The sequence below is a fragment of the Achroia grisella genome, unplaced genomic scaffold (genome assembly GCF_030625045.1).
Source record: "Achroia grisella isolate CSIRO2021 unplaced genomic scaffold, CSIRO_AGI_Agris_v1 utg1179, whole genome shotgun sequence".
NCBI classification, from domain to species: domain Eukaryota; kingdom Metazoa; phylum Arthropoda; class Insecta; order Lepidoptera; family Pyralidae; genus Achroia; species Achroia grisella.
Genome location: NW_026712591.1, coordinates 979,800 through 1,004,704, shown reverse-complemented (window position 1 = coordinate 1,004,704; position 24,905 = coordinate 979,800). Strand labels below are relative to the sequence as shown.

The 24,905-nt window shown below is 32.5% G+C and overlaps 3 protein-coding genes across 5 annotated transcripts; 1 reads left to right on the top strand and 2 right to left on the bottom strand.

Moving 5' to 3' along the window:
* Nucleotides 1-942: 942 nt before the first annotated feature.
* On the bottom strand, nucleotides 943-2,839 carry LOC131853022 (uncharacterized). The gene is made up of 2 exons (XM_059203816.1): nucleotides 2,309-2,839; nucleotides 943-2,098 (listed from the first exon to the last, which is right to left on the bottom strand). The coding sequence occupies exons 1-2, from the start codon at nucleotides 2,619-2,621 to the stop codon at nucleotides 1,725-1,727; spliced, it is 687 nt and encodes a 228-aa protein (XP_059059799.1). The 5' UTR covers nucleotides 2,622-2,839; the 3' UTR covers nucleotides 943-1,724.
* A 2,296-nt stretch (nucleotides 2,840-5,135) lies between these two features.
* Nucleotides 5,136-14,546, top strand: LOC131852866 (peptidyl-prolyl cis-trans isomerase G-like). 3 transcript variants are annotated; one of them, XM_059203605.1, is made up of 14 exons: nucleotides 5,136-5,386; nucleotides 6,240-6,329; nucleotides 7,316-7,438; nucleotides 8,382-8,552; nucleotides 8,632-8,756; nucleotides 9,146-9,252; nucleotides 9,688-9,850; nucleotides 10,223-10,314; nucleotides 10,402-10,504; nucleotides 10,874-11,005; nucleotides 11,340-11,414; nucleotides 12,222-12,350; nucleotides 12,503-12,627; nucleotides 13,003-14,546. In XM_059203605.1, exons 1-14 carry the CDS (start codon nucleotides 5,372-5,374, stop codon nucleotides 14,370-14,372), a joined length of 2,820 nt encoding a protein of 939 aa, XP_059059588.1. In that variant the 5' UTR covers nucleotides 5,136-5,371; the 3' UTR covers nucleotides 14,373-14,546. The 3 variants fall into 3 exon arrangements, with proteins under 3 accessions (XP_059059588.1, XP_059059595.1, XP_059059603.1); XM_059203612.1 differs by lacking the exon at nucleotides 11,340-11,414; XM_059203620.1 differs by lacking the exons at nucleotides 5,136-5,386; nucleotides 6,240-6,329; nucleotides 7,316-7,438 and adding an exon at nucleotides 7,630-7,720.
* A 223-nt stretch (nucleotides 14,547-14,769) lies between these two features.
* Nucleotides 14,770-18,888, bottom strand: LOC131853297 (uncharacterized). The gene is made up of 3 exons (XM_059204157.1): nucleotides 18,525-18,888; nucleotides 16,072-16,207; nucleotides 14,770-15,579 (listed from the first exon to the last, which is right to left on the bottom strand). The coding sequence occupies exons 2-3, from the start codon at nucleotides 16,205-16,207 to the stop codon at nucleotides 15,137-15,139; spliced, it is 579 nt and encodes a 192-aa protein (XP_059060140.1). The 5' UTR covers nucleotides 18,525-18,888; the 3' UTR covers nucleotides 14,770-15,136.
* Nucleotides 18,889-24,905: the final 6,017 nt, after the last annotated feature.

Below are 24,905 nucleotides of genomic sequence, written 5' to 3'. Positions count from 1 at the left end.
CTACAAGTGTATAGGAGAGTAAGATTTTATATATTTTTTATTGCTAAGAAATGTAATTATATAAGTATATCAAATAAAATATTAATAAAGTGAACTTGTTTTTAATACTTATTCATCATCATCATCAGCCTACTGCAGTCCACTGCTAGACATTTACCTCTCCAAAGCACACCAAGGGCACAATCTTCAGCCCTTCTCTTCCAATTATTACCAGCAACCCTATATATATTGTCGCTCCATATAGCTGTGGGGTGTCCTACACTATACTTGCCAATTCGCAGTCTCAGTTGAACATTCTCTTGGTTTTGTCCAAATTCATCCAAAGGCAGATGTGTTGAGATGACTCAGGCTATTCAGCATCTGTTGTAAGTCCTACAGCGATTCAGCCATAATGACAATGTTATAATAATATCCCATGACAATTCACACAACGCCATCTAGTCCCAAGCTAAGCAGTGCTTAAACTGATGATATAAATATGTATTTTACATAGAAAATACCCAGACCAATACCAACAATCATACTCATGAATACAAATGTTTGTACCATACTACATACATACCATGTTATTGTACAGTGAAGTGGTACACTGAACCACTAAACCACTAGACCACCGAGGCTGTCAATTGCTGTTATAATATATACCTGTTGATTTTTTTAAAGTTAATGCAATAGTTCATGTATAAAATATGAAAATGTTATGCATTGAAACCAGCATGGCAGACTTGATTAGATTCTAAACTTGATTAAAACCAATTTTGAATATGAGCAGTTTTAGTTGAAGATCACAATGAAAAAATATTTCTCACATTTTTCTCATATCATTGAATCAAACCAAAGTTCATACTCATTGGAAGTAATTGGTATCTTATTGGTAATTCCCTAATAAAGGGAATGACTAACAAATAACTGAAATCCCTCTATCAATTTATTAAGTTATTTTATTAAATTGTTTAATAATATTTAATTATTTTATTTTATGTACAAAATTTAAATAAAATCTTGTAAGATTACAATACACAATCCATACATATAAATAAAATTGGAGTGTCTGTATGTAATATTGATATAACCGTTTTGTACTATTATACATGCATATGAATATAAATATAGTAAATACACCAAAATAACATTTTTTACTATTTTTGTGTTTGTCTGTTTGTTCTGGCTAATCTCTGAAATGGCTGGACTGATTTTGACGGGACTTTTATTAGCAAGTAGGTGATGTAATTAGGAGCAACTTAGGTTCCTTTTATTTTGTTAATTTCCACACCGACAAAGTCATGAGTACAGCAAGTTTACAATAAAATATCTAAGTACAGTGGTGGGGATTCTATGTTATATATGTATGTATGTATATGCACTCTGAAGTACAGTAAAGGATTCGTTATGATTTAGGCAATCTACAATACCACATGTTTCTTTAATTGTCAGTGATATGTGCTTTCGCTTCTCAGCTGATTTATAATACACAATGTATAAACAGTAAATAATGAACACTGCACCACTATCTTCATCACATGTCAATAGTCGAATTCAAAATAAGCAATCCTAATCAAAATAATACCCTATTCATCGAGTACAACAGTGGTAAATGCATACAAGTTCAAACTTGTTCAGTCATGCATTAGCAAAGATTGTTAAAAAATATTCAATAATAAACAATAATACACCATGTCGGATTACAAGGGGGGCCGGATTACCTCAAGTCCACTGTACCTACATTAAATATTCATCATCATAACATCTTGTATTGATTTTGTCAAATCTCTACGTCTTGCTCGTTCTAGTCCATTACATAGATCACTGAACCATTTCTGGGGATCTGCTCTTTTTTCAAATAATTCCAATAACTTTGATGCCTTAGAGTAAAGTGAATCACATTCTTTATCAATTTCATCAATAACACATTCTCTGATTTTCAAGTTTCTGGCTAAGTCACGCCAGAAAATACCTATTTGTTCAATAACAGTTTCAAGAATTCTTTGTTTCTTTTGTTTGCTCATGTGAATGTATGGATTGCCACCATTAATAGGTATATTTTCTAAACCTTCATTTTTATGTTTAGGTTTTGATTCTGGCAGAACTGTTTCAGAATCTGTTAACAAACAAGTTAAAGATTTAATTATGTGGTTCATAGTGAGATGATATTTTATACATAGTACACAAATGAATAAAAAAATTAATTAACATAGAATTACTAAATCTTATTTCAAATCTAATTAGAACTTGAAGTTTGAGGTTATCAAACTTCAAGTTACTTAAACGGAAATAAAAATAGTTTTAATAAGTATTTAATTTCACCTACCATAGTGATTACAGTATTCTTTCTTAATATGAGTATTCTCATACACATTAATGCGTCGTAGAATTTCACCTCCGTCATTTATAAATTGGGCTATCTCTTTTAAAGGTTCTATGTTATTTTCCGTTAGTACATCTCTGATTTCTAAAACTTTCAATAGCTGTCCAACAGTAGCAATTTTTTCAAATCTTCTTGGGGAATTTATAACGTATTTATATATATTTTTTAATAAATTTAATGTTTCATTTTGTTTGTCGTACAAGCCAACGCCTAATATTATTTGTTGGATAAGTTGTGGATACTGGGAATATGTCATTTTGCAATTTATTACTCAATTTAGTATTTTTATTGTTCACCAAATTTTCTATACATGAGACGCTTTATAATTTACTTCACTTTTCTGATTAACAACGAGCAATTAAATAGCTTGCACTAGTTTAGAACACACAAGTTTAAATAGAAAATAACATAATTAAAACGAAAACAAACATGATATATGTTAAAAATGAAAACTGAAAGACTGACATTAATCATCCGTGGTCTGACATATAGTCGTATTTTTAATTAGACGAAGCTAGCTGACAGTAGCTAATGTCACTTTGTAAAATAATGTTGCCATATTTAAAGTAATAGTGATGCGTTCAGTTCTCAGTTAGATGAATGAACAATGAGTGAGAATAGTTAATCATTTCAAAACTACAAAAGAAAATTGTATAAAAGTGATCTGATATAAGTTACTAGTAACTACAATCAGTTTTTTGACGGCTTATTACAAAGCGCGCGGCTACTAGTGCCAACACAAATCAACGTCGCGAGCGTCTGTCGCCATTTTGTTCGTAATTCGGCTTCTAACCTCTGGTCTGAGAGCACACGCTGTTTTGTTAAGTTTTTCCTCATGTTGTGTTTGTGGTAATTGTTGGGTATATTGTATATTTACTATATTGTTTCATACAGACAATATGGATGCTCAACCAAGCACGTCAAGCCAAAGCTTGTCTCCAAGAAAGACGTTACCGAAAAACTTATGATACAAAACGTCTACAAATACGTATTTGAGAAAGCTGCTTCACTATTACCTATTGAGGCTCCCAAAAAAACAAATGTATTTCGAAAACAGCTGACATTTTGGGAATTGGTGTGACCTCAGTCTACAATGTATTAAAATAATACAAAGTGAACAATTTAAGTCTCCGGAGAAACGTGGATCGAAACACTGTTTCAAAGATAAATTATTATCAATTTTTAGACAGATTTATAATTAATGTCACTGAAAGCAACAATGATTTTTTTATCTGATGATGAATAAAAACAAATTTTGTAATAAGCGCAGTTTTTTATTTTTATTACCTAACTATATTATGTTATATATTGTTATATTTTATACATCTATAGTTTCAATTACATGATGAATTGTAAATAGGACAGTCTTAAAAGTTTCCACGCAATTTTTTCTTTACGTTTAAAATACTCGGTATTCAGTATAGGTAGATACAATAGGAACATAATCGTCGTAAACTCGTTGGTATGTATAAAGCACGGCTAAAATTCAAACCCCGTACCCGATATCGGCAGTTCGGCACACTAACTATTCACTAGACAATCGAGGCAATTCCATTAATTCAGGAGTTTTTTCAATGATTCACTTTGTCACAACACTATTTTTATTTCATCAAATACTGACAACACAGTAAACGTCAGTTGACTTCGTCTAATTAAAAATACGACTATAGACTAACAATACTGTTTTTGGTTTTGTTTATCCTGTAGGATAGGCAAATGGATTATAAAGCCATATGTCTTTATTTTTCGATTCTTCATTTTACTTCGGTTATGGCTCGTGAATATCAAATATCGATTCCTTGTCCAATTTAAACAAGGATTGAAATTACGCTGGCATGAGTGAGGTTCTAATCTCCTCCTCCTAAAGACGTATGTCATGATCCTTAGACTAATGTCGTATGTTGCCAGGCAGGAGTTAGCCGCTCCACAGGTACTTTGGTTTGGAGGGATATTTTCACTTATCTAATAACGTAACTGTAACAATCAACTGCAACTTCAACTTCCAATACCATTAGAATAGTTCGAATAAAAAAATTTTTGTTTACTTGGTTGAACACGCAAACCTCAGGAATGATTAGTTCATTACAAACTGTATTTTATGACGAATACCAAATATACCAATTATAATTAATTGAGAATGAGGTAGTTTTTCATGAGATTAAGAGGAGTTTCAAAGAGCAAAGTAGTATCGAAGGTAAATAGTGGCTTCACTTAGAAAATTGTATCGAAGTGTATCAGTTACTATTACATCAGTAATCACTACTTTGCTATGTATCATTTACGATTATAATGTTTTATACTGCCGTATTTAGTAATAAGAAAATACTTAAAATTTGTTAATTTATTCCGTTTGTGTATTTGTGTACAATGATAATGAGATAATGAGAAAACAGCATATTAATAAATAGTTAATTTCAAGTCGATATGATAGTGATCTTAAAATTTTAGAGAATTAACTAAAATTTTCTATCACTATCATATCGACTTTGACAATTAACACCATCGATAGATTCTGTACGTGGGGCTTTATAATAACTTAGCTATTTTATTTTCTATGACTTTTAGGTTAGCTCAATAGTGATTTTATACATCATAATTATTGTGGAAACTGTTTCAATATATCATTCGAAATTATAAAATAGTGCATCTATGCCAAAGAGTAAAGTAAATATATCAATATGCTCTAAATGTTTCATTCATTCCATCATTCAATAAAATACTTATTTGTTTCCGTCCGACTCCGTTCAATATTCATTCAATCGTTCTATCATTCAATCAATATGGCTTCTATCCGTTTTGGCCGTGTTCATTACATATTTTTGTGAAAACTATCTCAAAACACTATCGCGTGTTTTGTTACTACGCGTTATTATAACAGATGCTGTCTTAAATTGAAGTGCAGTAAATATCTTTGCCTCACCTATTCGCAGGACTGAGTTTCCTGAAGGTGACGGCTGGGACTATTGATCGGCTAAACGTGAATGTATTGATTTATAATTCTTCAAAATGATGATGTACACGGTAAGTTAGTAATGTAATATTTTTCGTTTTATTAAGTTACAATCCACAAAATATTGAAATAAATAATTCTTAAGTACCACGCTTTTAGTGATTCGTGTTTCAGGTGCTTTCAATTTACTTTTTAGGTTAATTATTTTATATAGACATAATTAAAGAAAGAATGTGTATGCCGTCCAAATTAAAATGCCAATGCACATTGGTGTTTTTAGATTATTTCATAATTTATATTCTATCACTTTTTAAATTTTATATGGCTAATAAAATGACGGCCCACATGATGGAAAGTGGTAAGGTATCATACTTGCACATGACGCCCATTTCTCATTCCTAAGAAACATGGTGTCTTACCTTCATACCCTGTAATTTCACTACCATTCCTTGCATTGTTTAAAGCCATAGTGAGCATACAAAGAAAGCTGTTTGGCAGCAGAAATAGACAGAGATAATTATGCTAACAACTATGTACAATACACGGTTTAGCTGTTACTCTCAGTTGAGAATGATTGTCAAGATTGTTCACAATATTTTGCTTCCTAATATTATTAGGTTTTTTCTTCCGGAAGTGCAGTTCCTTTGATTTGAGTTTATTACTATATCTAACCTTTGAATTTACAATAACCTATTCAAAAGCCTATCCATTGATTTGTCTTGCCTCATAAGAGTAAACATAAGCCTTTTGTTATTGATTGGATACCCTATAGGAAGTACACCCAACCATGGCGTACTTCCTTGAGTTTGTTGATTTCTAAACTTCTCTCTCTCCACCTCATTAATAATCTTAAGACATTTCGCGAGAAAAAGAATGGGAAATGTTTTTTAACAAGTATGTTTAATAAATTCATCATGTTCTTAGGGAACTAGTACTGAGCAAGATACACGCTTCAGCGACAAGGAGAAGAAACTAATGAAGCAAATGAAGTTTGGAGACTGTTTAACTCAACAGGTATAATGTCTAATAAAATAAGGGTATAATTAATGAATTGAAAACAATCTGAGAAAAAGAAAAATTACTTCACTGCCAATGCCACAAATTGATTGAATACAAATGCTTTAGATCAGGGTTTGAAAAAATCTGATTGTTATAATAAATATAATAAATCCGATTTATTTTATATATATCCGATATATATCTTGGTTAAGAGAAAGAAGAGAATTTCAGGGAGAATGTAAGGGGATTACACGGTTAAAAAAGTGAAAGGAATTTGTAAAATAAAATAAGTATCAAATTATTACTACATTTAATATTTAAAAAAACTTTTAATAAGTAACAAAAGAATTGCTTAGTGTATATTTGAGTAATATATTTTTAAGGAACAATTAAATAAAACAAGTAACTATTATTATAATAATAATCGTCATTTATTTGTGAGATAAATCAACAATTTTTAATAATAATTTGTAATCATTCAGCTTCAGGCCTTTAGCATAGATCTATGAGTCAGACATCATCATCTTCGTAAAATAAACCTTATATAATTAGAAGTTAAGGTATGAATTTCAATAAAAAACCAGCCAGCCTGGTAAGTTAAAGGGTATTTCCCCAACTTTAAATGAGGTTGCCATTTTGGTAATCACAATTATTCTGAATTGTAGTTTTTCACTATGTGTTGCCAGGGTAAACATTAAACTCCAAAATTTTTAGTTCAGATGACAAGAATAAATCAATTGATATTTATCAAGATAAAAATCAATCTGCTGATATATATCCTTGAATCCTGCTTTAAATAGCTCAAGTATCAAACTTTCACCATTTCATTTATAGAATGATGGATCCTATACACATCTAGAATAATATAGGATATTTCATATTTTAATTCACACACTCAAGACTTGTCTATTGCAACTATAATTTTAAATTTTCTTGTCTTGGTTCCATGTTTTGTGTTATATCCACAGATTTCTATTATAGTAATAATAACTTTTATTTAGGTGGACATGTCTAAGGTGAAGCTGGATGTTCTGAAGCCATGGATTACACAGAAGATTACTGAAATACTGAAGATGGAAGATGATGTTGTCATTGACTACGTTAACAATCAACTTGAGGAAAAGGTGGTTATAACATATCTTTCTTCTGTTATACATATTAATGTAATCATTGCAGTTTCTTTACAGTAATTTGATATATAATTTACTTTATTGACAACCAAAAATGTTTATTGTGCTAAAGAAACTGCAATTGAAGGATGGTGTCATATGTATATTGATTGCGTATGGATATTTTTATGGTCTTCATCGGTTAGCGCGCCGTTGCTGCCCCTCGCCCGCCGCTGCCAGCTAGCCGTCGCCGCCCGCGTGCTCCACTCTTTCGGAGGCCCTTAGCATACTAAATCGGTATTTACGGGGAAATTAAATACTTACAATGCTAACTCATTATAAGTGAATATCAGCAGTGGAGTTCCCTAGTTTGAAAACACTAAATGTATAAAATGAATTTTGTGAAAGCCGTTAAGAGATCGATTTGACTCGAGGTAGGGAAGTTCCGTGCGTAGGCTTTGCGTTCAGCATAATGGTTGTGTTCGCAAAACCCTTACAGATGCAAGAGTATGAAGAAAGAACAAAGAAACGTCAGCAGTCTCGTGATAGGAGGTCGCACCGTTTGCTGAGCGTCGACCGGCCGTCGGCGTCGCAGCCTCGTGTCGCGGCCATCGCGGTGTCGTCTCCACCAGCTGACTCCACTGCACGAAAATAATCCATCATGTCATGTTCTATGATGTATAAAATATCTGCTTCCCTACCAGAGTCATTTCAGTGCTGTACGATTTTCAAATTGTATTTAAACACAGAGCGCTCTTAACGGCTTTTAAATTTTATTTTTTCTTCCATTACTTCTTTGTAAAAGAGAATTATGAAAGTAAAATATAAATAACAAAGATAATGAAATATCTGAGCAATATGGGAATGTACATATAGGGTGTGGTTTCATTAGAGTAACACTGATAATAATATGATGATATTTTCTTTCCCGATCCCGTACCCTTGGTTCCCGTATCAGTTCCCTTGCCCTAAGAAAATGCAGATCAACCTGACTGGATTCCTGAATGGGAAAAATGCTCGTCTCTTCATGGGTGAATTGTGGGAGCTGTTGCTGAGTGCTCAAGCGAGCGAGACTGGGATACCAGAATCCTTCACACAGCAGAAGAAAGAAGAAATCAAGAAGAGAATGGTATGTAATGATATTTCACTAATTATTGAGTTTTATATTGAAAACTATTATGGTATTGATTGGAATTATTAATGTACAGGAAGAACAAAAGGACAAAGATAAAGATCGTCGTAGGTCGCGATCACGCTCGCGGTCTCGTCGCCGGTCACGGGAACGTCGTCGCTCATCGCGCTCCAGATCTCGTGATCGATCTTCTGACAGGAAGTCAGTATTCATGTTTTGCAAACACTTATGTTATGGAAATATTCTGCATTATAGATTTTGCATTTTTAGCCTAAATCTATTATAAATTTCTATACCTATAGAAACCTTTAAAAAAATCTGTGGATAAATCTACACTATCAAATATGCTAGTATTATCTTGAACAAACAATATTTGTATTGGGATTAGAGAGTTGTAGATTATTAAAATGATCAAAAATAGATTGAGATAGAATTGAGGTCAATGTTATGATAAATAATTCATTCTCATTGTCTGCAATCTACACCAACGTTACTATTCTTATAAAATGTATCTTATAGTAGAATTTACTTTATTTTTTTTTTTAATCTTTGGATTACCGTGTTTCTATATAATATATTTATTTATTAAGACACCGCAACGGAGGAAGTCCTCGGCGTTCCAGACGACGCAGCCGGGAAAAGAGCAGCCCGGTAAAGCCGTCCCTTGTTGAGGAAATTAAGCTACCTGAACCCAAAGGTAACCTTGTGTCTATAAATACAGCAGTATATTATCTTATTACTATTCATATCTTAAACATATTCCTGTTTCTACACACTCTATATTTTAGATCTTTAACTTTTAAACGATATATGATATTATTTTTAAAATATTTCAACTTCATATTTGAAGTCTTATTATTTTGAACATTTAATATAAGGGTAATAAAATCTTATTGATATTATGAATGTTACCTGTTATATTAATTTCTATCAGGAATGTTAAAATTTTCTGTGACTACTTTTTTAGAAATTAAAAAAGATTCATTTTTGTAAATAAAAATGCATATAGAAATTTAAAAAAGTAGTTTTCTTTTAGTAGTATTTTTTTTCTTTTTTTACATAAAAATTTACAAATTACTCCAGTATGCGGGTCTAGTGAAAATTTATAATGATATATCAGCATTACTTATAGAAAATGGCAAATCACCAGAGAAGAAAGAAGATGAAGAAATTAAGGAAGAACTAAACCACACAGCTAATTCTCAGGATGTAAAAGAAGAAAATAATGATACCACTGTGAAAGAAGATAATGCAGAGGGAGATGGTCATAAATCCAGATCTGCATCGCCAGCAAAGTAAGAATAATTAATAAATATTATTAGTATGTATTGTAACTTTTGTTTGTCTACAAGGGGACTATTCATAGTATTTATATATCTAGCTGCATAGAGGCATCAATAACATGCTACTGGATTCAGCACATGATGGATACAGGTCTGTGGTACCCAGACCTGTAATATGATATCTAAGCTGTGCTATAATATAGTGCAAAGGTGGTGTTACCATTTACTATTAATGGTAAATGGTAACACCACCTTTAAATTTAGATGGACAGCTCGTAGTAACAAGCCGACAGATTTTATGAGTACATTGCATAAAAAAATAAAAGTAATATTAGAAAAGTATTTGATACACACTCATGGCAGAATCATTATTTCACGTCGTAGGTCCACCGCTGAGAAGGAAGTTGAGGAGAACAAACCTGCAGAGAAAACCCGTCATTCGTCAAGTGAAAGACGTTCCTCATCGGCTTCGTCGCGTAAGTTTTTAATTTAGTAATAGCAAAATTATAATAATATATTAACGAAAACCAGGCCTGTATTTTTAATATTGTGTTTCTGTTAAGGCGGAAGTGCAAAGAAGAGATCATCACACAAAAAACGTCAATATCGCTCCAACCGTGACTCCTCTACCAGTGTTAGCCCGAGACGCAGTTCTCGCAGAGAAAGGTACTAATAATTATTTTAATATGTTGATAAAATTAATTTTTTTTTGTCAGGCACTGAGATATCAGTCACATTTCAGTGCTCAGCGTCAGGTTGCGACCTTAGTGTCGACATTATGTTATTCGTAGTTAGCTTTTTTATTGGTGATCTTCATATTAAATTGACTTCTTATTGTAAAGGTTGACATTTATATTAGTTTCTACATTACCTGTGTATTTTGAGAATACCATATATGTGACTCTTCAGAGATTGTATATTCAGATCCAAACAATCAATTATTTATTATAGTAAAACAATGCTCTTGTAACTTCCAATTGTCGATAACCATAATAGTAATAATAACTCACGACAATTCACACATCGCCTTAAAAGGAGCAAGTCACGAAGACGCAGCAGTCGTCGTAGATCGGTAGACCGCCGTGATCGAGAGAGGGAGCGGGAACGAGAACGCGAGCGCGAGCGGGAGCGAGAGCGCCGGCGTCGAGAGAGGGAAAGAAGAGAGCGGTCAGTTAACTCTTCATTGATATACCTTAACAAATATATAGATATTAAAAATAATTCATTCTAGTTCGTAATTTCAGATATAAATGTGTCTTTGCCATGAAAAGTGACAGTATTAAAGTACGGAATATTCTGAATAAATTTAAAGTATTAATGAAAACAATAATTGTTTTCATCAGTTGTGTCAAATATAATAACTATTTCAATTAAATGCTGAATTCTTAATGTATATTTATTTATATACACTTTTTTACGGTCATCTGTTATTGAGTTTACTTCTTTTTTATAATTTCTTTTTATCGTTAAAGATATTTAGTAACAAAATTTACTATTAAAGGTCACGAGAACGTCGCCGATCGCTTGAAAGACGTAGACGATCGCGTTCACGCTCTCGACGACGTTCAAAGGACAGGTAAATTTACATATTTATGTTGCGCTTGCATGAAATTTTTGGCTGTGTATTGCTGTGTGTATAACAAAACATTCTCTATTTTTCCCTACTCTTTTTTACTATTCTGTCAAAATAGTTGTTGTAATAAGCAGTCACTTAAAATATTACCACATATATTATTTGTTTATAATAAGAATGTTTTAATAATGAACAATTGATAACAGTTGAAAATTTCAACGTGGACGGAAAAGTAATGAATAGTGATTTTGAAATATGTAACCTTGTTTCTACTATCACTGATAAATGTAAGCGGGATGCGTTTATAGTATAATAATTGATAATTAGATACTGCGATTATATGATTTGAAATGAACTTGAGGCTGCGTGATATGTTTTCAGTCTTGCAGGCATACCACGCATACATAAGTTCATAAATAGTATCAACTTAACATCACTTGCATGATATTGAATTTATTGCCTTGTCTGAAATACAATAAAAAAGTCTGGTCTGAAAGTAAATATTTACATAGAAATGCCTTACTTAGATGTTTTTCCCATTAATATTTAATTTTACGGGAAATAATGTTTAGGATGTTATGATGCCGGCTTATCCTGCTAGTCAGGCCTTTACCAGGGTCTTAAGCTTGGTATATTTGTCCATATCATGACTTAAAATTAGTTATTATAAATAGGTAATTATAATAACATATATTAAATAAATTAAACTTAGATTCAATAATATCAAATATGTTGAACTAACTGTACTATATATTAGACAATACAGTTAATGCGAATTATCTATTAATACCAACGACTATGTTTCGTCAGGTCTCGCGATCGTCGTCGGTCAAGATCTCGCAGGCGCTCTCGTTCGAGACGTCGCTCTGGAAGGCGATCTCGCGACCGTCGTTCTAGAGATCGACGTTCTCGAGACAGACGTTCCAGGGATAGATCCAGGTTAGAGATAAATGCTTGTAGAAATCGTAAATCTATACATTCGATATAATTAAAATTTTCTGTTTCACAAGATTGGATATAATTCAATATATGTTTAAAAGAATATCCGAACGTACTGAAAATAAATATATTTATTTCATTTTTCTGAACAGGGACAAAAAATCTAAAGAGCGTAGTACCAAGGATAGAAGATCAAGAGATAGAAGGTCACGCGACAAAAGATCCAGCGATCTCATTAAAGAACGCTTGGAGAAGTCTGTCTCAATTCCGAGAAAAGGTTAGTAATTCTTTTTGTTGGCAATTATAATAAATATACTACACAATATGTTATAGAATTAACAAAATCTCTGAAAGTTAATGATACATCATCTTATGCGTTTTTTATTAGTTTTTATGTTGGGCTTTTATACTTATATGTATGTATTTGAAACAATATCAGATCATACATGGGTGGCAATGTGTTTAATTTTCTACAGAAAGAATTAGATTGTTTTTATAATGTAAATAATAATAATAGTACTTTCTTACATTATTTCATTCAATTGTGGATTTCAATAAATATGTTACGAACATTATTTTAGCGGTGTCGGTACGAAATGTATTAATGCGACATTAGATACACCTATCACTTATATTTATATATTTTTTTAAGATAACGTGGACAAAATCCGCAAGAAATCATCAGAACGTGTATCTGTATCTCGAGAAGAAATATCTAAGGAACGTGTAATTTCAAGTTCAAGCAGAGAGTCATCAGTAGCTCACGACAAATCGACGGCTCAAAATGAAACGCAAGCTAAAGCTCAGTCATCGGATGATGATGAAAAGGACGACTTTATATCTATACCGACGTTACGGGAGTATTCAAAGAGCCTTTCCCGTACTCCATCGCCATTCTTAAGAAAGCATGAGATAGAGAATAATAAGAAATCTGACAAATCTGGAGATGATGCTTCTGGAAAAGAGCAAATTGAAACGGAAAATAAGAGTAAAGAAATTAAGAAAGGGAAACGTAAAACGCATCAATCCGATTCCGAAAGTGAAAGTAGTGAGGAAGTCTCGAAGTCAAAGAGTAAATCAAAACTTAAACGTAAAGAGAAAGTTTCCTCAAAGAGACCTAAAAAACCTAAGAAAGAGAGCTCATCTAGTGACAGTGAATCGGATGACTCCTCTTCTAGTGATTCAGAAGAAGATAGAAAGAAGAAAAGCAAAAAGAATGCCAAGAAAAAGTTGGCAAAAAAATCTAAGAAGAAGAGAGCACGATCATCTAGCTCAGAATCAAGTTCAGAGGAGGAAATTAAACATAAGAGTTCTAAATCTAAACAAAAGAACATTCCAGAAGAATCGGATAGTGAGAAAAAGTCGAAGAAACGTGGTAAAGATATTAGTATCGAGCGTTCAAGATCGGAAAAACTTGATGCAAAACAAGCCAAGTCAAAGAAAATTGATAATTCGGAGGATTCTCAAGATGATAGTTCTGACAGTGATGAGAAGTCCGGTAAGAAGAAGTTAACAAAACGAGAAACTTCTAGTTCTGAAAAAGATACAAAGCGTAAAAAGGTGGAGTCATCTAAAGAAAAGGTAAATTCTCCCGATTTGGTAAAGTCAAGAAAAGTAGATGAAAAAGTAGTAAAAGGCAAACACCAGGAAGAGACGAAAACAAAGTCTCGTGATGAAACAGAAAAAAAAGCAAAAAAGCGTGAAAAAGATGAATCATCATCTGATAGTGACCAAGTGGCTAAGAAAAAAGCAAAAAAGAAGGTTTCTGAAACCGAGTCGGATTCAGACAGTGATGAACCTAAAAAGTCAAAGAAAAATAAGAAACACAAGAAGCATTCAAAGAAACATAAGAAACACAAAAAACATAAGAAATCTTCGAAAAAGAAAGATGATTCTTCCGATAGTGAAGAAGCTGAGGAAGAGGAAGAGGGCAGAGTAAATAACGAAGACTTGGAGAAGAAGCTTCGTGAAAGAGCACTAAAGTCAATGAAAAAGCAAACCAGTGCATCTGGTTCAGATTAGCCCTGGCACTAATTTATCCCAACTGATTGTGAAAATTTACAATTAGTCAGTTAGGGGTAAATATTTTCATTTTATAGAAGGAATATTTCTAAAATTATTTCAGAAATGTAATAGAATGTACTTTGACTTAAGTTTGTGTAATGTCACATTGTTAGTAATAAAGTTTTAAAAATATGCAATATGGTTTTTATTTGGAACAATTTTACAAATATGTTACAGGTTTTAAGCTACACAAAATAAAAATATATCTAATTAAAGATGAAGCACTTATAAATTATTTTATTCCTAACTTTGGAATTACTTTGGTTATCTTATGTTTATATAATATTAACAATATTTTAGGCATCTTTACTACTTAATTAAAATGTTAAAGAATTTCGTACATTGATTGATCCTATATAAAATTTAGTGATGAGGATTTTTTAAATATGGTATATATATAAAGTTCAATTTAGTTTCTAATATGTTGATAACAGTAGTTAATAATATGTAGACAGTTTTAATACAATAATAATTTCATTGATTGTAATTGAGTTTTGCATAATAGCTGCCGTAACTGTCGTGCTGTAACTGCGTTTACAGTAATCAGAAATGATAATGTATCAAATTTATTATTCTGTAGCGTTAAACGCTACTAGTATGTTATGTTTTTTTTACAAGTAGTCATTATTATAGTGCAATTTTAGAAGAATCGGAGCACTAGGTACTGGTATGCAGTGCAGGACTACGTATAGTAACTTGTGTATTTTCGTTTACACTAGCATTTATCTCCTAGAATAGCCTCTATATCCTGTAACCAAGTTAGGGGTGATGCCGCTGTTGTAGATATTCCCGGGCTTTTTGTTGTAATATCCGTATCCCAAATGATATGCGCCTTGATTATATGGACTGTTGTAGCCATAATAAGAGATTAAACCGCCATTGCCGCTGTAGCCTCCGTAGCCACCATTGCCCCCGTAACCGCTTAATCCGTACCCTCCATAACCTTTATATCCATTATAGTTATAGTCATTGTAACCGCCATAACCTGAATTACCGGCGTAACCGTTATATCCACCACTGTAGCCATTATATCCATATGTATTGTCGTAGCCACCGCCGTAATAGGAATTATACCTACTATCAATAATACCATGTCCGGTTACGCCGTAACCGCTGTAGCCACTGGCACTGGGATATCCACCCCAGTCAGAATATCGACGGTCGTCTGAAATATACCAATTGTAAATCATACATCAAATGTAAAAACAGACACTTCAAACTTATAAGTAACATACCTTTTTTGTCGGGTGTTATAATAATTCCACTGATCGACATTTTTTTTTAAAGCATAGTAATAGTAATCAGTCATTTAAAAAGTATTTTATTTGTTCTATGAACATAAAAATAAATACATCTTACTAATATTATGAACGGGAAAGTTTGTGAATATGGATGCATAGGTGGATGTATATTATAGTTTCATGCAAAAATTACGGATTTTAATGAAAACTTACAAGTAATATTATAGCTTCTGCATCCGAATAACACAGGCTATATTATAAAAAAATATGTGAATCTGCCGAAATATAATGATAAATTACAAGTAAGAGTGATTCAGACGAAGATGTACGGGTAAGTTACTTGTACATAAAGCCAGGGGATGATTAATTTAAATTGAATTAAATTTAAATAATAAGAAATAAAAGAATATATGTACATGTGCTGGCGTCAGTTTTCAGATCATCTTTGTTTAATTCTTCTGAAGCTACTGCTGTTTTTACAGCTTCACTCAGTGAAACACTACACTTGTATCCTAGGATCATCAACAGGAAGAATAATGCACGCATCGCCATCTGTAAATGGAAAACATACATGAAATGCATATGGTCTACAAGTTGACGGCTCACCTGTATATATACAGACATCACGTTAGCATGTGACACCCGCGATAGCATTCATACGTTGACATTTCGGAGGACCAAGGTGCCATGGCTCCTATCCTGTGATTTCATTGCCTTATCTCAACTCTTCAACCGAAACCCAACTTACAAAGTAAGTTGCTTGGTGGCTGAAATAGGTAGCCAGGTACCGATACAGATGAGAGAGAATATTGTATTAATGTTCAGTTAAATTGAATGTTTCAGTTTAACGGAACTGTGTTTATAAGACGAGAATGAACAGCAACAACCAAATGTCCACTCTGTCAACCAATTCCAAGGGTGGGTTGAGGACCAGAACTCTAGGAAACTTTAATCATTTTAGAAGTCTTCAACCGGGAGGAAATGAATGACGAAATTAGGCCCTGGTTTGGGGTCTATCAGGCCAATGTGCTGATTTCATCAGGAATTAATCACGATGGTTATTAGAGTGGACCACGTAAAAGGTCAACTTAATATGTAACACTTCTATTAATGGGGGCACCATTAATTATTAGGCCCTCCATCAATCCCCCGAATTTTCTGCTAGAATCACTATGTCTACACTAAGTACAGATCTTGAACTACGATAATAAATTCTTGAACACACCCATAGTAGCAACTGTAGGTCAACCCATTAGCGTGAGAAGAAACTAACAAACTGACTACTATTGTCCGAAATAGGATTACTACATATATACTTACAGTCTTTAACTAGAGTTAAGTTACCTTCAAACACTAATGTTAATTATATTTACTTAACACGGAATGGGTGCACTGTTGTGTGAATATTGGCGTTCTATTTCAAAGTTTGGCCAAGGTAAGATTAAATAAGTCATCTCAATTATTAGGTACCAGTCATAGATTCTAAAGTCTATTTTAGTTATATAAATAGTTCGACACATACTTTTATCCGATAACTTAAAAGGAGTTCGTTGTTTTAGTTTTTAGGAAGCGACTTTTGGTTCATGAACTAATTCACGAATATTCCGTCTTTTAGTGGACACTGTCGACAGCCTATATGTAAGTTTTTCAGTTTTACAATCAAATCAAATCTAATAAAAAAATATTTTGTTGTAGGACATTTTAGCCGCTTACGAACATAAATATTTTCGTAATATATTTTTTCCAGTTCAGTAGATATACAGACCTATACAGATTCAATTGAGAAGAACTGGCAAGAAGATCAACTGATTTTTTTTAAAGGAAATGAGTATTTACATTTTGTTCTTATGTCTAACATGAACTGAAAAGCCCGTGCAAGGACTACTATTGCCATGTACGTTTGTCATTCAAGTAATCGTTTAGTGGGTCGCTTAATAAATATGATTTGAACTGATGTTTTGAATTCATTTAAAGGTAATTCCAGTGCTGTCGAAAACACAATATTGAATTTCTGGATATTTATACAGGTTTGAAATAAACGATTGCAAAAAAGGATCGTCAGCAGTAATCAACACTCGATGTCGAATTGGGTTAATGTATAGATTATATACACGAATTGAGAACTCATATATATGTAATAAAAATGTAAGTGATCGCTGTATATACATAAGAGTTATATGAGAATAAATATTAATGAGGAAATTTATCATCATAATAAAATCCAAAACTATTATTAGACTTTTATTTGTTTTGTTTGTGCATTCATTCGCGCTAAATTCAGAAACGGCTTAACCGTTTTGGGTACGATATTAAATATTGTACTGAATACCAGTAGTACCAGTAGTACCCAAAATACCCAAAATTTTAACTGCAACATACCATATGTTGCAGTTAAAATTTTGGGTTTGTTTTGAAGGTTATTATTTCATTATTACCGTATATTTATTAAATTCTTTTATTTCTATCATATATTATATCTTTTATATATTATGGCTATTCATTTTCACGCCAGGTCTCATACGAGATATACCATGAAATTAATGATAACTTTTAATAGTTACTAAAATACCATTAAAATCAATACTACATAATATTTACTATTCTGTAATTAATACGTTTGAATTGAATTGTGATTGTTTATTTTTTTCAATCCATGCTTCTTTGAAAAATATTAATTTGTTTAGCTTGTATGTTACGCGATATCTTCATAATATATTGAACGGATTACGATGATTCTTTTTGTTTCCTTGTTTATAAAATACAAATTACTCCTGGAGTCATTATTTTATTACTTAATTAATTAAATATATATACTTTTTATATCATGTTCGGTAAATTAATATATTATGGTATTAGCTAATGTACTTACTTTATAAAAATATATTATACAGCCACAAACAATAGCACAAACACAGGTTGTGTGTTGTGAGCGAAGATGCGCTCTGCGTGTGCACACGTACGCTCAAACCTTTATAAACCGTGGGAGTTTTTGTCTTATAATTGACAATGGTCACTGGAGAGGTAATGAGTCCGTTTGTAGGCAACCCGTCCTTCTGCCGAGGCGCAGTGACGCAGTGCGCAGGCCGCACTTATTGTCCGACAACGGATTTGTTCTCTGGGGGTCTATGTGATCTCACACTATGCTACAATCGACGGAAATATGCACCTAGGTTACACACGCGTGCAATTGATATTTCCCATTGAACTCTTTGCTGGTACTACCTATTCGTAAAGTTTTTATTCGCAATCAACTTATTAAAAACTTAATTTCATATATAATATATAAGACTACTTTTTTTACTTGACTTTTTTGACTTTGACTTTACTTAATTTGTCAATAAATAAATATTTTTTTATGTAATTGGAATATCAAATAAGCTGACGACCTACCTGTTGGTTACCGCATACCAACCATCGCCAAAGTGACACTACTGATATCACGTTAACATGCCTCTTATTCTGTACTTTTTATTGTTCTTTACTCTCCTTTCGTCCCAAACACATCATACGAAACTATATACCAAATTCTACATCTGTATGTACGTAAATTTTTATTAGAATAGATTTTCTTTTTAAAGCAAGATCGTAAGAACACATAATTACATACTTTTAAAATACAGGTGGAAGTACGTTTTGTACATTTCATTCTTACGTTTTTATGATATAACATTACAGAAATGCTATGTGTGTTTAATATATATCCATGTGCAAAAAGACTATCTGTATAGATGTCTTATATAAACGCTTAAAAATTCTGATACAATATTTTCACCTATTGGTGTCTTCACATATCTATTTGTAATTATAGAAAATAAATTATTTGTCATTTCCAAAAAAATAATAAAATACGTGTAGGTAATGGGACTACTAGTCCAGCTCAGTTGTGTCTTATTTTTCAGTTTGTGGTTATCTGTTTACACGTTACTACGTAATCACACGTATTGGGTATACACATAATTATAAATAATATAAGTACCAATGGCCTATTATGGTAGAAAACGTATAATCATATTATTTTAAAAATTAATTATTTCGTTAAACAATTTTTTTTAGAAAAATTAATAATAAAGAAGTAGTAAATAAAAAATTATTCCGCAGACATTTGGCTACTTTTATTATAAATTATTTCTGTCACGTACAATTTATAATACAGTCAAATCGAAAAGCTCTTCCTTTTCAAGTCGGTCGAAAATGATGCTGTACTAAGAACCGCGCGTGACACTGTAACGCGTACGTTTTTACGCTATACCGTGAGAATGTCATATTGTTCAAAGCTATTTTTTTGGTGCATCGTGAATTATTACAAGGCACACAATAATAACAGTGATCTTAAAGACATTGAATTACTCCCCGCAAGTTAGTAAATTGTTCTTACAATTATGCATGCCGTCGCAATGTTAGACGGAAGCGTGTGAGGTATGGCAAATTATCGGTGAAATGATTGTGGTGACGTCTCAAATTACTCTCATGCTCGGCTGGCTCGAGGCCACGTGTACAAGGTCGCGATTCGCATCTTATACATATATCCTCTATTTACTTCTATTTGGGAAACCTAAAAATTATATAATAGGCTTGAATTTAAAACTGAAAAGTTAATGAGTATCAAACGGATAAGAAGGTGGTTAGTAATGGAGACTTGGAAACCATTGTGACTGATTTTTTATATATTCGACATGATGGGCTAAACGATCTGATTCTTGATGATCTTTATCCCATCATTTTTCAATGGGAACCCGCCAATAATCGCTGTGACCGCAGGCGGGTGATTCATTCCATATTTATGACTTGAAAAGGATATTTAATCATTACTATTATACATTTTATGTATAAGTACCAAGGTAACTATTACATAGATATTGATGGGTATGTATTCATTTAGGTGTTTATATCTTGTTGTTACCTATCGCATGGTTTACTTTTTCAATTCAATAAACCGTTGTGATAAGGAGTACAGTTATGTGACAGATTCAATATATATAATATAATAAATGTGAAAGTATGTCTCTCTGTCTATACGTCACAAAATATACTTTGCTAAATTGGATAATTCTTATTTTTTTATACAATGCATATTGTTTGTGCACATATAATAGAATTGCTGAATGTATTTGACTACTAACAGAGCAGGTGACAGTATTTTTGTAAGGTATTTGTGTGTAAATCCATTGGTAAATTGGTAAAAACAAACACAAAATTTTGAGTGAAGTTTATAACAATATATATATTAAAAAACTACACGCAAATTTCGCGTACAAATGCATATACAAAATGGACAAATATCCTCTCTTATTTTTGGGCCCTATTACGTCCGGACGTAATAATAGTTTTTCACGTAGTAAATGTAGTATTTTTATTAAATAAACCTGTAGATTCATAATGGTATTTTTTTAACATATACTCATTAATATATTGTGTATACTTATGTCTACTACTCCGCTGTTGCAGAGCACTCCGAGAATAAGGCGCAGTCTTTGAAATTACCATAGGTATCGAGTATTTTGAAAATCAGACAATCTCATGTAACGACTGTCATAAGCCCATTACCATGGTAGTCGATGAGTTCAACAATACCAAATAAAAGTATTGTTACGGATATGTACGGTTCAGACATTGTAAACTGTACTGCGGGGTCAGTGGCTTCGCATATTTGAATTGAAATTCAGCCGGGAAATTTATAGATAGTTTTGTAGCCTGAAATATAATTGCGTACAGGTTTAAATGCAACTATGGAGTCTAATTTCATGCGATGTTGATTTATTAGTTTGTTTGGAAGTGAAAGATGATGAGCCTACTCAAAGTTTAAAAATGAAGTATTTGTATGCTCACTTGCATGTCATCAGAAAAATAATATTCCAGACTTTCCTGACAGTACATCGCAACTGATGTAAAGTCAATATTTATAGCTAGTATTAGGTACATGTAGTGGGAGTTATGTTACCTAATAATACGTTGTATCTAATACGTGTTACCTCCATATAGTGTTGAAGCCCAATAATATGTAGCAGTTTTTGACGATCATGGTATTAGGTTTCTGTATTACATTCAGACTCAGAGTATTATTATTTCCTTCAAACCGATAGAATTAATATATGCCGAAAGACATGATACAATTTCAAAATGCAATAATGCTAATGTGTAGTTTTTAACATTGGTTTTAATGGGTGGTCGGTGACAAGATACCAAGGTTAAATGTGACGCCGTATATGGCTCTAATGTTTAGTGGTCATGGTTTATTTAGAAGAAACTATGCAAATGTTGTCATTAAAAGAACCAGGAAAACCGATGTTCAGTACCTATCTACTCATTTCACGAAGAACTTAGTGATTCCAAATGTACTCGTACTAAATATAATAGATAGACTACCGCTAATTTGCAACGTAATGAATAGTGTTTTCTACGTATGGTATAGTCATATATATATTTAAGAAAAAAAAACGTATTTCAGTATTTCTATAAGTCATTTGTTGTTTAGTACACATGATACAAGATCTGTTTACATAATTTTGGACTTGATAATGAATGAGTGTGAATTGTTTCGAGCTTAAAAAATAATCGAACTATGATTTATTCGAGTATTTTTTTTTATATACACTACGATGGTGGCAATCAAGCATACGGCCCATCTGATGGTAAATGGTTACCATAGCCTATGGACGCCTAAAACACCAAGGGTATCACGTGCGCGTTGCCGACCCTTAAGAAACCTTAATATATCCTTCTTGAAAAACTCCATGCTGTAGTATAGTGACAAAACCTCGGCAAGAAGTTCATTCCATAATCTAAGTGTACGCGGGAAGAACTTCCTCTGAAACCGCACTGTCCGAGACCATTTAATTTACAGCGTGTGGGGATGAATTCCCTGTCGATGGCGAGCAGTGCGATGGTAAAAGGTGGCCGTAGGCATCATGTGAAACAATTCCTCAGAACATCCTCATTCCTCCGTTGTATAATCGATAGAACAAACAAAGCGAAGCGAAGTCTCACCTCATGCTAAGTGGTTCGATACCGCCAGAGAGATTGAGATTATCGACAATTGTTATAGCACGTCTCTGAACCGGGTCAAAAGGACCGAGCTGGTATCCAGGTGCTCCTGGCCAAAGATAAGAGCAGTGTGCCACAGAATCTGTCACTTATATAAGAGAAGTCTCTGGTCCGCAGTGAAGTACTTCGCTCTATTGAGCACACCGAGCTTTTTGGACGTCAGCTTCACCTTTTCTTCCAGGTGACTGCGGAACTCAACTGTACTAGAGATGTCGACACCGAGAATCCCAATACTCTTAGAGATAGTAACGACAATGGTATGTAACTTATTGTCAGAAATATACTATTTCTACTTAATCAAAATATATTTATTCGTATAAGTTTAATACAGGCATTTGTGATATATGGTTTTTATTCACACTGACCTAGTATTCTTAGCCTGTATAAGAATTATGTATTTAGTAAAACTTCACTATGAGCCGTGCTCACATAAGGTCAAAATTAAGTAAGTAATAATGTATAATGTGTCGTAATAAGTGCTGGCTGTTGTTTTACGATGAGGTGTCTACTTAAGGGAAAAGGAAACCGACGTAATTCTTACTCAAACTACTGACCCGTACTCAAAGTTCTTTATTTATGAGACAATTTGTGGTGTGGTGGGCTGGCACGCAGCTCATTTTGCAATAAGTGCATATATATATTACTTCGATGTGTGTCGCATAAGTTTGATAAGATAATATTGACTATCACTGTCAAATTAAAATTTAAATAATAATAATAAATTTAAATTAAAGAATTTGATTTGCCAACTAAAAATATTTAATACAATTTACTATAGATATTAAATATATAATTCAATTAAACTTGCCCTATTATTTTATTGACTTCCTACGAGTATCTTCGTAATGTCACAGTTATGATAATATTACATAATAATAATATAAACGCGAAAGTTTGTGAGTATAGATTGATAGATTGATGGAGGGATGTTTGTTACTCTTCCACGCAAAAACTACGGAACGGATTTTGATGAAACTGTACAGTAATATAACTTATATGTACATCAGAATACGATAAATACTACTTTAAAGCGGCTGAAAACGCTGGCACAGCTAGTGCTCATATCATTTATTGTCAGTAGATTGGAACGTTTACGTATCTATGATATACATGTACACACAAATAGAACAATATAAACTTAGAAAACAGAATTCTAGATATAAGTAGTTGCCATGTATCAAGTTTACGTCTTACAAGTAGTGGTTCTTAATGAGGCTAGCTGTGACCCGTGACGACGCATTTGAGTCATGGTCGCGTACTCGTAACTCGCGTCGTATTTCTTTAAGATGATTTTATATTCAATAGAAGGAGTCAATCTTATTGAACGAACGAAGATATCTACCATAAATTCTGGGTGAATATATAGGACATTCATTTTTATTCCATGTATATTACTAGAATTCTTTTTATTTGCATTTTAATTGTATTTTAACAAATATATATTCATGAGTATTATCTCGGATGGGGTAATAATACCTCTGACTGTGCTATCTGGGATAACAGTTATGAAGTCATTGTAATTGACACAAGATATTTAATTCCGAATCAGGATAATAAACTATTAGTCCACCATTCACTATTAATGAGCTAGTCGTAGAAGGATTATATTAGATGTTTTATTATTTCTTATCTGTGGCTGTAGTAGTGGTGTCCTGTACGGACCGTGTGAAATTCGACCTGATATGGTATCTAAATACCACCAATGGAATGAGCACAGTAGTCCCCATTATTAACTAATCACTTCCTCCGATATACAATTTGTAATATATGAGGACTGTATAATTATGTCGTAGGGATGTACTACATAATATAAGTAAATTTTGATTCTTATACTTAAGAATACAGTCCTACTTAGTATTTATAATACTTTAAATACTCCTAATAGGGAAATTTTATAAATCACTTTTTGGAAACAAAGAATAAAATAAAATATCATTTTGACTTATTTGTTTATTCACTACAATGGCAACAAATTTCCGTTTACAAAGTTATGACCGACCACAAGCATTATAAATATTTATAATTATTATTTATAGGTGTGTAACAGTAAAATTGGTAAAATTACATTTGTAAATATTACATACTGTTGCGCGTTTGTGGCATCATAAAAAACATTTTTAAGTATCATTAATTAGTGTATCTTAAAATTATCCTAAAAGTAGGGAATAGGATAATAAATAAATGGATCGAAAAATTTTGAGACCGTCCA

Coding starts and splice junctions, on each gene's coding strand:
- LOC131853022 (XM_059203816.1), bottom strand. CDS start 2,621: ATGACATATTCCCAGTATCCACAACTTATCCAACAAATAATATTAGGC. Junction 2,099..2,308: donor AGAATACTGTAATCACTATG/GTAGGTGAAATT, acceptor GTTTGTTAACAG/ATTCTGAAACAGTTCTGCCA.
- LOC131853297 (XM_059204157.1), bottom strand. CDS start 16,207: ATGGCGATGCGTGCATTATTCTTCCTGTTGATGATCCTAGGATACAAG. Junction 15,580..16,071: donor GAAAACTGACGCCAGCACAT/GTACATATATTC, acceptor GGTATATTTCAG/ACGACCGTCGATATTCTGAC.
- LOC131852866 (XM_059203605.1), top strand. Junction 6,330..7,315: donor GAGACTGTTTAACTCAACAG/GTATAATGTCTA, acceptor ACTTTTATTTAG/GTGGACATGTCTAAGGTGAA. Junction 11,006..11,339: donor GAGAGGGAAAGAAGAGAGCG/GTCAGTTAACTC, acceptor TTACTATTAAAG/GTCACGAGAACGTCGCCGAT.